General features: G+C 45.6%; 1 protein-coding gene across 1 annotated transcript in view; it reads left to right on the top strand.

The window, feature by feature from the left end:
- LOC115477492 (inverted formin-2-like) overlaps nucleotides 1–16,191 on the top strand; it is a 50,930-nt gene that overhangs the window by 14,924 nt on the left and 19,815 nt on the right. The window contains 8 exon segments of the mRNA XM_030214403.1: nucleotides 639–739; nucleotides 871–941; nucleotides 1,064–1,171; nucleotides 3,008–3,078; nucleotides 4,539–4,656; nucleotides 11,089–11,253; nucleotides 14,509–14,611; nucleotides 15,855–16,019. Of these exon segments, the coding sequence (XP_030070263.1) occupies nucleotides 639–739; nucleotides 871–941; nucleotides 1,064–1,171; nucleotides 3,008–3,078; nucleotides 4,539–4,656; nucleotides 11,089–11,253; nucleotides 14,509–14,611; nucleotides 15,855–16,019 (902 nt within the window).

Here is a 16,191-nt window from a genome sequence, read left to right as displayed (position 1 = left end):
GCTCTGTCCTTATTTTCCAACTTTTGGAGTTGCCATCAAAGCCCGCTCCAGCCTATCCGAATCTGTCTTGTCATTTGTGGGACCCAGACCATAAAAGTCTGCCCAGCATTGTCCTCGGTTCCAGCTACTGAAGTTGTCGTTGAAGCCCTTTCCAGCCCATACTAAACTGGATTGCCATATACAGAACACAGGCTTACAAAATCTGCCCAGCACTGGCCTTACTTCTTCACAGCTGGAGTCAAAATCTAAGCGTCACTCAGAACATCCACACACATGGAACTATTTAAGGGTTGTTGTTTTTTTTGTTTTGTTTTTTTAAATATGCCATCCATTTTAAAATTAGAGATCCTCTGTGTTCATCCCACGCCTTTTTAAATTCTGTCACTGTTTTTGTCTCTACCACCTCCCTCAGGAGGGCATTCCATGCGTCGACCACTCTTACCATGAAAAAGAATTTCCTGACATTACTCCTACGTCTTCCACCCTGCAACCTCAACTCATGTCCTCTAGTTTTACTGTTTCCCCTTTTCTGGAAAAGATGTGTTTCTATATTAATACCTTACATGTATTTAAATCTTTTGCCAGCACTAGATACTTCCGGTAAAACAATGCATTACTCTTCTGATTTCTTACACTAGGTACCAGCTCCGGATCGAGTGTATGCTCTTGTGTGAAGAGTCGGCCGTTATCCTGGATATGCTGCAACCCAAAGCACAGCTTATTAACACCGCATGTGACGGTAAGTGCAATAAAAGTGTCCATACGCTACCCAATGCCGAGCCAGGGTTATCAAATGCAGAAACAGACGATGAAATGTTTAATAGTAGTAGTAGTAAACTGACAGCTCAAACTTTTCTGCTTTATTTTCAGGGCTCCTCGCCAGTCATAGATTACCGCTTTTCTGCCAGTTGATTCTCAAAGTTGGGAATTTTCTAAACTATGTACGTAAGTTCTCTCCGTCCCTCGCTTGTACAAGAAAAATGAGCAATGTCGGCAGTCATGAATAGCTACGGAGAAACTGGATAAGTGTATTCATTGTCTTTTTGTTTCCTGCATCTTTCAGGGAAGCCACACAGGCAATGCAGACGGCTTTAAAATTAGCACCCTGCTGAAACTCACCGAAACAAAAGCCAACCAGACACGCATTACTCTGCTCCATCACATCCTGGAGGTACTCAGTATCCTAGCGGAAGTTTTGGGAATGTTTTCATACATCGGCAGAGTGTTCACTGTGGAATGTATATAGCCTGATATTGAGCAGGGTATCTGGGGAATAATTTGGAATACCTGTTCCAGTGGCATAAGCAGAATTTATGTGTTTTTGTTTTTTGGTGTTTTTTTGGTGGAGGCTTGAAGTTAACATGGAGGGCATTAGACGGTGCAGATATTGGTACCGTCTCTGGTTCTTTCACTGGCCCATGCCTCCTGCTGCTGACTGAGTGGGCCTGACTCCAAAAATGGTCAAATCTAGACACTTCAAATTATTTATATATTAAAGGGTCATCTTACTAAGGTGTGCTGAAAAATGGCCTGCCCTAGTGTAAGCGTGTGTTTTGGACACACGCAGATCCATTCTTTAGCGCACCTGTAAAAAAATGCCTTTTTAAAATGTTTGCCTGAAAATGGATGTGCAGCAAAATGAAAATTGGCGCGCATCCATTTTGGGTCTGAGTCCTTACCGCCACCCATTGACTTAGCAGTAAGGTCTCACACATTAACTGGGCAGTAATGGTCTACACGCATAGAATGCCTTTTACCGCCCGGTTAGCGCCACGCTCCAGAAAATAAAAATTATTTTCCTTAGTGCATAATGGATGCAGATAAAAAATGAAATTACCGCTCGGGTCATGTGGTAGCCGGGCGGTAATTCCAAATTGATGCACGTTGGGCATGCATAGGCACCTACATAGCTTAGCAAAAGGGCCCCTCAGTGACGATAATTGTATAAAGGGAGGGCTATTTTTAGGCATCAAGAACACACCTAAACATATACATTGTTCTCTGCCCCCAGGACTGCCTCTTCAGTCCACATGAAGAAGCGCCTACATCGTTCATTGCAGGGCCGCCGAGAGACTGGGCCGGGCCCGGGGCAAGGCTGCCCCCCCCCCCCCGATGTCGCAGCCACTCCCCCCCTCCACCCGCCCCCCTCCGTCCGCCACCGGGCCAGGCCCCCTGCATTGAAATCACAGCGCCTCTCACCTCCGTGTGAAAGTGCTGCAGGCAGCAGCAGGGCAGCAGATTGCCTCCCTTCGACCCTCCTTCCCTCCTTGTGTCCCGCCCTCGCGGAAGTTATGTCAGACGAGGGCGGGACACAGGGAGGGAAGGAGGGCCAAAGGGAGGCAATCTGCTGCCCTGCTGCCTGCAGCGCTTTCACACTGAGGTGAGAGGCGCTGTGATTTCAATGCAGGGGGCCCAGCCCGGTGGCAGACGGTCGACGACGGAGGGTGGGTGGGACTGCGGCGCTGGACCCCCTTGGAGGCCCGGGGAATTTTGTCCCCCCTGCCCCCCTCTCGGCTGCTATCGTTCACTGCAGGTACTTTTATCTCATAAAGGTTGAGCATTTAAGGGTTTTCATTATTGCCCATTTTATTTTCAATAGGGACATGCACAGGGGCAAAACTTTTTGGTTCATTTGGGCTTTATTAATAGCTAAATTTTTCATGCATATTGTAACTGTTTAAAACAAGTTAATCAACAATGCGTAGTAATTTGTATGCTAACGTGTTGGTTTAGCACGCGCAGAATTTTTTTAAGGCATCCTATCAATTCCATATCACAAATTTTCAAATGTGCTTGCGCTACTTAGTGCTGACTTGGCTGCCTGCACAAATTGTAGGTTCAAAGTGCATAGGTGATTTTTTTTTCATGCGCACCCTGTCGCTGCTAATCATTGAGCGGCAACCAAGCAGGTAAATGAACCACAATGTGTGTGGAAGAAGTGCATGTCTTTGTTGCAAACAGTGCAAGCTATTTAAACTTGCTTCTTACACTCTTTTCCTTTTTTAAGGAGGTTGAGAAAAACCATGTTGATTTGTTGCATCTTCCAGATGACCTTGAACTGGTTTCAAAAGCAGCTGGGTAGGAGTCTGTTTCAGTACCCTTTTTTCCCTATGAAGGAAAGTTTAGTTTTTGGGTTAGAGCGCTGAACTACAAGTGAGCAAATTTCCTGACCTGGATCCTAGCTCTCGCAGTGTCCCTGCGCTTCCTTTAACATAATTATAATTCAGAAATATAAAAAGCACACAAAAGACATGATGATCTACAAGCAAACAACAAGAAACAGACCAACAGACGTGCAGGTCGACAATTTTATTAAAACAAACACCTGAAGTGACCACGTTTCACCCAAAAAGGCTGCGTATGGGGTAGAGCTGTTAAGCCAGACATTTGAATTAATTAAAAACATACAAATAAATAATAAATATCAAATCACATCAAAATTAATTTCAATGTAACATCCATAAAAATAATCAAACAAATTAATATAATAGTACAGTAGTAAGTAAAATAAACATGACATACCACAATCATATAACGTGCATAAAAACAAGCCACATTAACAAACCACTTTTCAGACTTATTTTTAGGCTGTTTTGGATGTACCTTTGCTAATAAGGGGAAAGCTTGTTTTAGTTCCCTTTTAGGTATGTGTCCTTTTTGGTGCTACTTCTGCTTGTTTACATGGAAAAGTTTCTGTTTATAATCATAATAATTATGAATGTTTGTTAGCCATTGATTTTGCATTTGACTGTTACCTGTTGCACTTTTAGTCAATATGAATAATTGATGCACATTTTATACACTTGTTAATGAGGTTTGTTTTTTCTTTGCATGCTATATGTTTGTGATATGTCATGTTTATGTTTTGTTTACCACTGTACTATTATTTATTTATTTTATTTGCATCCCGCATTTACCCAAAGCGGGTAACATACATACATACAATTAATAAAAGCACTAAAACATAACAAACAACGATAGTCAACAGCAATTAATACATCAACCCAATTAACTGAAAAACAGTTACTTCAATACACTTCATTCTTTTAGAAAGGCCTTTAAAAATAGTGAGTCTTTAAGAATCATTTGAAATGCTGAATATTATCACAGAATCTTAATTTCTCTTTGATTATTTTTATGGCTGTTACATTGAAATTAATTTGATATGGTTTATTATTTATTTGTTTTTAATTAATTCATATGTCTGGTTTAACAGCTCTACCCCTGACGCAGCCTTTTTGGGTGAAATGTGGTCACTTCAGGTGTTAGTTTTAATAAAATTGTTTACTTTCATGCTTGTTGGTCTTCTTCTTGTTGTTTGCTGCTATTCAGAAATATATATACATATATATGTATGTGTTTATTACTTGTCTCATTTTTTTTATGGAAGATAGAGCAGAATACAAATATTTAAATAAATAATATAAGGTGAAGCTTTTATGGTTCAGCATTCTTACCAGAATATCATTTTCCTAGTATAATTTCCTAATATCCTAGGCATCCTGTTAGTTACTTGGTTTAATTGTTCACCATTCCAGAATTAACATTGAGAATATATACTCTGAAACAAGTGGCAACTTAAAGAGACTGCTGGACACAAAGAATAAAATTTCATCAAATAATGACATTCAAGCACAGTATGAGAAACCCATTCAGGTGAGTGACTGAAGTTTTGTCATCTCTTTATAGTTTATACTGTAGGTAGGGCTCTGGACTGGCCAGAGGCAGTGTGTCTTTAGTCCTGCTGGCCATAAAGGCAAGTTTGGAGGGACCCAAGAGAGGAGGAATGAGAGTGAGAGATGCTGAGGAGAGGCAGGCAAGCAGAGGTGCCAGGATATACGGGAGAAGGAGAAAGAGAGAGAGATACAGGACTCTTGGAGGGACAGGGAAGAAAGAAAGGGAGATGTTGGACATGAATGGAGGGAAGGGAAGAAAGAAGGAAGGGAATACACATGGATTGAAGGGAAGAGAGAGGGAAGAAATGCTGCCTATGGATGGAGGGAAGGTGAAGGGAAGAGAGAAGGGAGGAGGTGCTGCCCATATACGGAGGGGATGGGAAGAGGTGCTGCATATGGATAGAGGAGAAGGGAGAACATGCTGCCCACAGATGGGGAGGGGAAGGGAGGAGATGCTGCTCAGGGATGGAAGAAAAGGGAAGAGAGAAAGGAAATGCTGCCAATGGATAAAGGGGAAGGGAAGAGATGGAAACTAGATACATTTGAGAAGGAGGTAGGAAATAGAAAGAAAGTTGGATGTGGATGTGAAAGATGGATATAGAGCAGGAGAGAAAAGAAATGGAGAATGGACAAGAGGCCTTAGAAGCAGAACCAGAGACAGGGAACAAGACAATTAGAAAAATAAAATCACCAAACAACAAAGGTAAGAAAAATGATTTTATTTTCAGTTTAGTAACTGAAATATGTCAGGTTAATGTACATCTGATGTGTATATTTTGCACTGTACAGGAGGAAACGCAAGGGGGAGGCTTTATTTGATTAATCTTACAATTAAAATTTTTAAGCATGATTAATAGATCAATTAAAATGTTTAATCAATATGCAGCACTATTATTGACTGATTTAACCTTCTGCTATAATTCTCTAATTACAACATTCTTTGTATTCCGAAGTCTGGCTTAGAACAAGGACTTGCTTTATCAAGTTTTGTTCTGTTTACTTTTTATGTTTTTGGGGTTTTTTTTTTAATTCACCTAATAAGATTGATAAAATAATGGAGCTGGTATTCTAAGGCACTTATCTGGTTGGCAGGTGCTTCTAACCAGTTAGTGACGCTGAATGTCCCCTCTGAGCACCATGGCACTATCCAGATGGCGCTGGGGTAGTCCACGGGGAGACAGAAATTATCCCGTTAGCAGCTGTATTCAGACCACTAAATACAGAAGCGGCCCAAGGCAATCTGCCGCCTGAGGCGATTAATGAGATGCTGCACCCAGCCCCCACCCCGAGTCCAACGTCTCTCTGTTCACACATTCTCTTTCTCCCCCAAATCCCTGCCCCGCCCTTCCTTCCTCAACCCCCTTCCCCAAATCTACCTTCTTTTCTTGTTTTCTAAAAGGCGGCAGTGATTCCCATATGCTGCCCTGCCGCTGGCCCGGGCCGCTTCTCTCTATTGCGGCCCGCCTCTAAGAACTACTACTACTATTTAGCATTTCTATAGCGCTACGAAGCGTATGCAGCACTGCACAAACATAGAAGAAAGAGCTTACAATCTAATAGACAAAAAATAAAGCAAACAAATTAACAGGGGGTATGGCAGGAAAGAGTACTATCTAACAAGAAAACAGGAATTTACACCAGAAAGGCGGACTGCAGTAGAGAGAAGAGGCTGGTGGCAAGGCAGCCTAAGGGAATCACTGCTGATGCTGACTTTTGAAAAACAAGAAAAGAAGGTAGATTTGGGAAAGGGAGTTGAGGAAGGAAGGGCAGGGGGAGATACCAGACCACAGCCGGTGTGGGGGGATGCCACTCCATGAAAAGTGCTGCCTGAGGCCCCTGCCTCAGTTGGCCTAATGTTAGTGCCACCACTGACTAGCCAGATAACTAACCAGATAAATACAGCAGAAACCTTTACCAGTTTGTTGTCTAGTTAGCAGTCTGAATATCACCGCTAACCAGATAACATTTCCAGGTTGGTACTCAATAGAAACCAGATGTCTGAAAACGGTAATGGAATTCAAAAATGCATGGGATAAACACAAAGGAATCCTGATTGAAAGGAATGGATCCAACAAAGCTCAGCAAGATTAGGTAGCACCCACTAATTGGGAAGCAAAGAAAGTGCTGGGCAAGACTTCTAAGGTCTCTGTCCTGATTGTGACTGAATAGATTTGGATGGGCTGGAGTTCAGCTTTTCAGGGGCTTCGACAGCTTCAGAAATTTAGAACAAGGACAGTGCCAGGCAAACTTCTATGGTCTGTGCCCTGAAAATGGCAAGGACAAATCAAGATCAGGTATACATCTGAAGTATCACATTATAAACTCATTACATAGGGTATCTTGTTGGGCAGACTGGATGGACCATACATGTCTTTATCTGTCATCTACTATGTTACTTTCAGGCTTATTTTCGAAAGAGAAGGGCGCCCATCTTTCGACACAAATCGGGAGATGGGTGTCCTTCTCCCAGGGACACCCAAATCGGCATAATTGAAAGCCAATTTTGGGCGTCCTCAACTGCTTTCCGTCGCAGGGACAACCAAAGTTCATGGGGGCGTGTCAGAAGCGTAGCGAAGGTGGGACTGGGTCGTGCCTAACACATGGGCGTCCTTGACCGATAATGGAAAAAAGAAGGGCGTCCCTGACAAGCACTTGGGCGACTTTACTTGGTCCATTTTTTTCTTGCAACCAAGCCTCAAAAAGGTGCCCAAACTGACCAGATGACCACCGGAGGGAATCGGCGATGACCTCCCTTTACTCCCACAGTGGTCACCAACCCCCTCCCACCCTAAAAAAAAAAAAACTTTAAAAATATTTTTTCCAGCCTCTATGCCAGCCTCAAATATCACACCCAGCTCCATGACAGCAGTATGCAGGTCCCTGGAGCAGTTTTAGTGGGTACTGCAGTGCACTTCAGGCAGGCGGACCCAGGCCCATTCCCCCCCTACCTGTTAAACTTGTGGTGGTAAATGTGAGCCCTCCAAAACCCACCACAAACCCACTGTACCCACATCTAGGTGCCCCCTTTCACCCCTAAGGGCTATGGTAGTGGTGTACAGTTGTGTGGAGTGGGTTTTGGGGGGGTCAGCACACAAGGGAGCTATGCACCTGAGACCTCTGAAGTCCACTGCAGTGCCCGGTTGGTGTCCTGGCATGTCAGGGGGACCAGTGCACTACGAATGCTGGCTCCTCCCACGACCAAATGGCTTGGATTTGGTCATTTCTGAGATGGGCGTCCTTGGTTTCCATTATCGCCGAAAATCGGGAACGACCATCTCTAAGATCGACCTAAATGTTGAGACGAAAGATGGACGCCCATCTTGTTTCGATAATACGGGTTTCCCCGCCCCTTCACGGGGACGTCCTGCGAGAATGTCCTCAGGAAAACTTGGGCGCCCCGTTCAATTATGCCTCTCCACGTAACATGCGCTAACTGGATAGTGCAGCGTTAATGCGGGAACACTTACCGCTTTCTAAATAGGAGACACTGCTCCTGCCTTAACTTTTTCCAGGTAGCATGTGCTAACGTGAAAATTAGTGTGCAACCTGAAATGGAAATACAGAAAAACCCTTTAAAAACTGCCATGTATCGATTCACACGTCGGATATGTTGCCTATCTGTGGCAATTTGTCCTTCAGGCCGGGGATGGAAAATAAGACATTTCGGGTCTGGGGGCACTTGGGTATCAGTTGTCTGGAACATCTGTTAAATGAGCAAGGGAGGCTGTTAAATCTGGGAGCTCTAGGTATTGGCTACGATATGAACAACATTTTCGCCTATCACCAAATAGCACACTATGTGCGGTCCCTAGATTTGGAAGCTTTGAGAGACAGGCGTTGCCATCGGATGAGACAATTTTTAGATAGAGTAGACACGGATCGACTCAGTCTCAAAGTTGTATAAGATATTAGGGAAATTGCCACTTCAGAAGGACAGAGAGTTGATTAGGATGAGGTGGGCTAAAGATTTGGCCAGACCGGGGTTATCCTTAGATTTTGATAAACTGATTTCTCGGATCCCGGAGATGACTGGTAATGCGGGCCTCCGTGAATGTCAATACCGGATTCTCCATAGAGCGTATCTCACAAAAACTCAGCTTTTTAAGATGGGAGGGGTGGAAGACCCGTTATGTGAAAAGTGTGGGAGAATGCCGGGCTCTCTGTTCCACTGTTTGTGGGAATGCTTTCAGGTAAAGCGCTTTTGGATGGCTGTTTTGAACTATCTGTCACTTCTCCTGGGCTCTAGGATTACATGTTCTCCGATGGGTGTACTGCTGGATAGACACGAGATTTTTGTCTTGAGTACAACTGGGAAACACCTAGTTCGTAAGGCCTGTCTGGTTGGTAAGAGGTTGTTACTTTGTCAATGGGTGGGCAGTACCCTCCCGGACTTCTGGCACTGGAGAAATAGATTTCATGAGCTGATGCTTTGTGAACGCCGGGGAGTTAGAGGCTCCTCTAGGAGGAGGAAGTCTTTTTTGGACGTTTGGAGCCCATACATTCAGTCGTTGCACACAAGAGGTAGAAGTTTAGTACTAAATTCCCTCTGAATTTGTTGGAAGAGAGCATGGTTTATAGGGGGGGTTGATTCTGGAAGATACCTTGGGAGGGGTTGGTAAGGGGGGGGAGGGAAGAGAGGGTAGGTATAGTTGGGGAGTGGGGTAGTTTATGGAAGTCGGATGGGATAGTGGCTCCATACAGATGCGATGTAACTCTCCTGCTAAGGGGGTGATAACTTGCTGACTGGCAGAACCACAGTATAACAGAACAATGACCTACAAACCAAGAACACAGAATGGCACCAGTGATTTATATTTATTTTTAAAACTTTTGTTGCATAATGTTCAGGTTGTTAGTTGATACATCCCAAAAATAACATGCAGATTTATTGATAATAGTTATGTACAACACTTTTGCAGGCACATGCCATTGTTAATTAATATAGTAATACGGAAGGGGGAGCGGAGGGGGGAAGATAGGGGGGAGAAATACAAGGGGGGAAAAATTGATGATAGCAGTTTCACTGTATTAGTACAGGTTTACAATGTTAACTGTCTGAGTTATCTTGTTTAACATGGAATTGTTTTATCTCTGCATTCATCAATAAAAAATTATTAAACATAAAAACTGCCATGTTTTACTCAGCTGCGTAAGCGCTTATGTGTGCCCAACATGCGTCAATTCCGAGTTACCGCCCGGCTACCGCATGGCCCAGGTGGTAATTTCATTTTTGACGTGCGTCAGAAAATATTTTTATTTTCTGGCGCGCGGGCAGTAATCGTCATTTGAACACGCATTGACCATTACCGCCCAATTAACACATGAGACCTTACCGCTAAGTCAATGGCTGGCAGTAAGGTCTCAGACCCAAAATGGAAGCGCGCCAATTTTCATTTTGCCGCACATCCATTTTTGCCCCCCCCCCCCACCCCCCCAAGGCATTTTTTACAGGTGCGCTGAAAAATGATTCTGCGTGCAGCCATAACACGCGCCTACACTACTGCAGGCCATTTTTCAACGTTCCTTACTGAAAGGACCCCAATACGTTTTAGTAAAAGGGCCTCTTAGTGAACACAGTCATTCAGAATAATTTACATTAAAGAAAAAATACAGAGTAAAACCAGAGCTATAGTAAGAATAAAAGATTAAGCATAGGCCTGGGTAAATCAGAGTGTCTTCATCCACTCTTATAACCCCATTGATCATTTATTCCACCCAGAAGGACCCCTTACTCCATTTCACTTGCCTCAATCTTATTTATGTGTTGTATTTAAAACAAGAAATTAAAAAAAAACTCAATAAAGCAAGCCCTTGTTCTGAACCAGACTTAGGAATACAAAGAACGTAATACTTACAGAATTATAGCAGACGATTGAATTCAGCCAATGTCGGTGGGGATAAAAAGGAAAATGGTGCTTACTGTTTGAACGCTATAAAACACTGGGGGGGGGGGGGTCCTTTTACAAAGGCACACTGAAAAATGGTCTGCGGTAGTGCAGACGTGTGTTTTTCCCAAAAATGGACGTGCAACAAAATGAAAATTGCCGTGTGTCCATTTTGGACCTGAGACCTTACCGCCAGCCATTGACCTAGGGATAAGGTCTCATGCAGTAACCAGGCAGTAATGGTCTACGTGCATAAAATGCCAATTACCGCCTGATTACTGCCCGCATGCCAAAAAATGTTTTCCGGCGCACGTAGCAGACGCGCGTCAAAAATAAAATTTCCGCAAGGGCCATGCGGTAACCAGGCGGTAACTCAAAACTGGTGCGCGTAGGCGCCTACGCAGCTTAGTAAAAGGGCCGCTGGGTCCAATATTCAAAGCCACTTATCCAGGTGGCACTAACCAGTCAGTGATTTTTAGCGGCATTTTCCAGATCTGAACTGTTTCTGATATTTAATGTGTTTCCAGGATAGTATAAATGCATTGGAGGAACTTGACAAGAAGCTTAAGGAGATCGACGAGAAGAAGAAGCAACTTGCTGAATACCTCTGCGAAGATGTAAATCAATTATCTTTGGAGGATCTGTTTACGACCATGAAAACCTTTAGGGAACTCTTCCTCAAAGCACAGAAGGTTTGCATTTGGGCATGTCAGTACATTACTTGAAATGTTTCACAGAAAGGGTGGTGGAGGCACAGAATGGCCTCCCAATATAATGGAAGAGTCATGTAATTTAAAAAAAACATGAGATAAGCATGGAGGGTGCCTAGTTACAAAGAAATGGGGGAACTGGGGTCTACGGCAATGCACCAAGTGTAAAAGAAGGCTGACTAGATGGGGCTTACCACCTTGTCTGCTGTGTTTTTGTGTCACTGTACATCTCAGAAAGGCCTTTTGCACAGAGCCAAATATAGGTTTAAAGTCTCGTACGTGTCAGTCAATATATTATTTAAATTAAAAAAAAAAAAGACTCAAAACTGCAACCTTTTCATAAGAAATCATAGCCATGTTCAGGGATTTAAAAATTCCCCGAGGTCTTTCTCACCAAGGGTGAAATAGACTCTTTGGGCCAGATTCAGTAAACGGTGTCCAAAGTTAGGCACTGTTATGGTCCACAATAAGCTAGTATTCTGTAAAGAGCAGGGGCGTAGCCAGACTTTGGCAGATGGGGGGTCCAGAACCCAAGGTGAGGGGGCACATTTTAGCCCACCCTGGAATTGCCCCCCCCCCCGCCATTGCCGACCCGCTGCCGCCACCACCACCTTGACCCCCCTCCGGCCGCCAACCCTCCCCCGCCGTCACCTACCTTTGCTGGCGAGTAACCCCAACCCCTGCCAGCCGAGGTCCTCATCTTCCTTTGTTCTGTTTCTGACTGACGTACGTCAGACTCAGAAACAGAACGAAGGAAGAAGAGGGCTTCGGCTGGCGGGGGTTGGGATCCCCCGCTAGCAAAGGTAGGCGACAGCGGGTTGGCGGCGGGAGGGGGGGTCAAGAGGGTCGTCGGCAGGGGGGGTCCAGGGCCAAATCTACGGGGGCCCCACGTAGCTACACCCCTGGTAAAGAGTGCCCTTTACAGAATACTAGTTTGATGTGCTTCTTCTGCCTAACTTTGGGTGACAGCATTTATGCCAGCCAGAAGCAAGTGTAAAGGGAAAGGGGATGGGACTTGATATACCACCTTTCTGTGATTTTTGCAACTACATTCAAAGAGGTTTAAATAGTGTATACCAGTGGCGTAGCTATATGGGAGCCTGGGCCCCTGTAGATTTGGCCCTGGACCCCCCTGCTGACGACCCTCTCGACCCCCCTCCCGCCGCTAACCCTCCCCCGCCGCCGCCGTGGGCTAGCTTTGCTGGCGGGGGACCCCCAACCCCCGCCATCCAAGGTCCTCTTCTTCCCGCGCAAGGCTTCGTTCTGTTTCTGAGTCTGACGTCCTGCACATACGTGCGATCCAGTATGGCTATTCTTATGTTCTTACTCTTGACCAGGGTTTCTCAACCCAGTCCTCGGGACACACCTAGCCAGCCAGGTTTTCAGGATACCCACAATGAATATGCATAAAGTACATTTGCATACCAAGGAGGCAGTGTATGCAGATGCATCTCACACATATTAATTTAGGGTAATCTGAAAACCTGACTGTCTAGATGTGTCCGTAGGACTCTAGGCCAGGGGTTCTCAACCCAGTCCTTCGGACACACCAATCCAGTCTGTGTTCCAAGATATTCACAAAGAATATATGTATGAGATAAATGTGCATGCACTGTCTCCTTGGTATGCAAATCTGTCTCTTGCTTATTCATTGTGGATAAGCCTGAAAACCTGACTGGCTGGTTGTGTTTCGAGGATTGGCTTCAGAACCACTAGTCTAGAGTTTCTAGCCTAGTGGTTAGTGCAGTGGACTTTGATCCTGGGGAACCGAGTTCGATTCCCACTGCAGCTCCTTGTGACTCTGGGCAAGTCACTTAACCCTCCATTTCTCCTGGTACAAAATAAGTACCTGAATATATGTAAACCGCTTTGAATGTAGTTGCAAGAGCCTCAGAAAGGCGGTATATCAAGTCCCATTTCCCTTTCCCTTTCCCTATTTGAGACTAGACGTTGAGCCCGTTAAAATGGGCTAGTATTGGAATGGGGGGTTTCCAAGGCCCCCCCGAGGTCGCCACTACCGGTACTTCCCCCCCCCCCCCGGAGTCGCCACTACCGGATATCCCCCCCCCCCCCGGAGTCGCCGCTGCCACCCCTCCACCCGGCCCGGGCCCTCTCTTCGCTATTCAACTTACATCGCCGCAGCACGCAGATCAGCTGAGCCTTCTCTGCCTGTGTCCCGCCCTCATGTGATGTAACATCGGCGAGGGCGGGACACAGGCAGGGAAGGAAGGCCAACGGGAGCTCAGCTGATCTGCGTGCTGCGGCGATGTAAGTTGAATAGCGAAGAGAGGGCCCGGGCCAGGTGGAGGGGTGGCGGTGGCGATTCCAGGGAGGGGGGGATGCCGGTGGCAACCTCGGCGGTTCCCTCCCTCACCTTTGCGCAGTTTCCCTCTCTGTCCCGCCCCCGTCATCACGTATTGACGTGGGGGCGGGACAGAGAGGGAAGTCTCTACTTCGCATTTGCGGGTGAGTACGGTCACTTGCAATTTATATGTTTGATTCTGCATGGAATGTTGCTACTATTGGAGATTCTAGATGGAATGTTGCTACTGTTGAGATTCTGTTGCTACTATTTGAGATTCTACATGGAATGTTGGTATTCCACTAGCAATATTCTATGTAGAAGCCTGCCCTTGCAGATCAGCAACGCGGCTGCGCAGGCTTCTGTTTCTGTGAGTCTGACATCCTGCACATACGTGCAGGACGTCAGACTCACAGAAACAGAAGCCTGCGCGGCCGCATTGCTGATCTGCAAGGGCAGGCTTCTAGATAGAATGTTGCTAGTGGAGGAGTAGCCTAGTGGTTAGTGCAGTGGACTTTGATCCTGGGGGGACTGAGTTTGATTCCCACTGCAGTTCCTTGTGACTCTGGGCAAGTCACTTAACCCTCCATTGCCCCTGGTACAAAATAAGTAACTGAATATATGTAAACCGCTTTGAATGTAGTTGCAAAAAACTCAGAAAGGCAGTATATCAAGTCCCATTTCCCTTTCCCTTTTCTGTATGACTGACTGATGCATTCTTGGATTTCTTAAGGACACAGAAACGTGAATCTGTTCTTCTCAGTTGAAATAGAACCTGTCAACCACCCAGGACTTTCCCAAAACCCTCTGTCCTGAGATATATATATTTCTCATTTTGGTTGCCATGTTTAAAAGGTTACCCCAGTGAGGGTGGAGGATGAAAAAATGTTTTAAAATAATCTTTTACTGAATACACTCTCCTTATCTTAATGTAGGATAACAAAGATAGAAAGGAGCAAGCTGTAAAGGCAGAGAAAAGGAAGAAGCAACTTGCAGAGGAGGAAGCTAAGAGACAGAAGGGAGAGAACGGAAAGATCAGTAAGTTGAAGTGAAAAGTCAACCATTTGGTAATGGAGGCAGGAGCAGGGCTCTTGTGATTTTTGTTCTGGATATTACCAGCTGTCCGCCAATTTTCAGTCCCACTTTAGTGGCTATATTTGGCCGCATGAATGCATGGGATATCTTTGGCCAGTTTCAACATAACCAGCTAAGACTGAATATCAACTTTGCTGGTTATGTTCAAACAGACCAAAAAAAAAACTGGTCCACCAGCAATGGCCCGCCATTGAATATTCAGATTTAGCACTGACTTGGGAGTCAGCCAGGATAACTCCAGTGATCTGAATATTGGCCCCAGAGTGTGGCCACTAGTCGAGGATCATTACTGCAATTGCCAGGTTAGGCGGGGATTATGCAGTAGCAGAAAAAAACCCCTTGTATTCCCCATGAAGGCTCACGGTCCTATAGGACAACAGAGACTGGTTTTGACTGAGCTGGAAGCAGTGGCGTAGCTACAGGGAGCCAATAGGGTCTGAGCCCCCTCAAACTGGCTCCGGGGCCCTCGGTTTGGCTGGCGGGGGATCCCCAACCCCTGCCAGCTAAGGTGTCTGTCCCGCGCTGGTCTTACATTGCTGGCGCCCTGTCCTGCTTTCAGCGCCGCATGCTCAGTTTCATTAAAATGAGCGTGCATGGCGCTGAAAGCAGGACAGGGCGCCAGCAGTGTAAGACCAGCACGGGACAAATGGTTTAACTGGCAGGGGTTGGGGAACCCCACCAGCCAAGGTACCCTCCAGCGGCGACGGCTGCAGGGGGGGAGCGACGGTGGTGATGGGAGCAGAGGCGGCGGCGGGGAGGCAGAAACAGCAGAGGTGGCGGCAGCAAGGAGACAGGCCAAAATGTGCCCCCCCCACCTTGGGCTCTGGCCCCCCTGCCCATCGAGGTCTGGCTACGCCCCTGGCTAGAAGACCTAAAATAGAGCAGGAGGAAAGCCGCCAGGCAAAACAAGCAGAAAATTTAATATGAGCGTGCTGAGGTATTCTGTGAGTTAACATTGGATACATGCTGTTGTGTGAAAGCAGAATATGTATGTGTTTATCCAACCAGGATCACATGGCATGAACTAGAACAGGAGCTATGAATAGGCAATGGGTCTGCACCTCCTAGACATCTTTCCCTGTGTTCACCCTACGAGGCGTTAACGTAGAAAATAGAAATTTGCCCCTCCGACCTTCAAAATGTTCATGGCTCATAATAAAATGATCTTATTTCTTTGTATTGATAGTTCGGAAAGGAGGTGTTAAGTTAGAGGAAGGCTGCATTATTGATGCCTTGCTAGCGGACATCAAAAAAGGCTTTCAGCTGCGGAAGACCGCAAAGGTCAAGGGTGAATCGGAGAGCGTTTCAAAAGTGGCATCTCCCGAAGCTCCCAAAAGCAAAGATGAGTCCGGTAAGAGCAGAGCTGTGAAGACACATCCTATCTCCATTCGGGTTTGTAACTTTCCATCGATGTTGTAAATGTGAGCCTGGGTGACTGACAGCTTTGCTTTTTAAACTAGGGGCACCTGTAATTAAACACTGTGGAACAAAAAAAGCAGGACTTTTGTATTCCACTACCTTGT

This window comes from Microcaecilia unicolor, chromosome 9 (genome assembly GCF_901765095.1).
Source record: "Microcaecilia unicolor chromosome 9, aMicUni1.1, whole genome shotgun sequence".
Classification (NCBI taxonomy): domain Eukaryota; kingdom Metazoa; phylum Chordata; class Amphibia; order Gymnophiona; family Siphonopidae; genus Microcaecilia; species Microcaecilia unicolor.
Note: the sequence above shows the minus strand (reverse complement) of the source record. Positions and strands in the feature narration are given on the sequence as shown.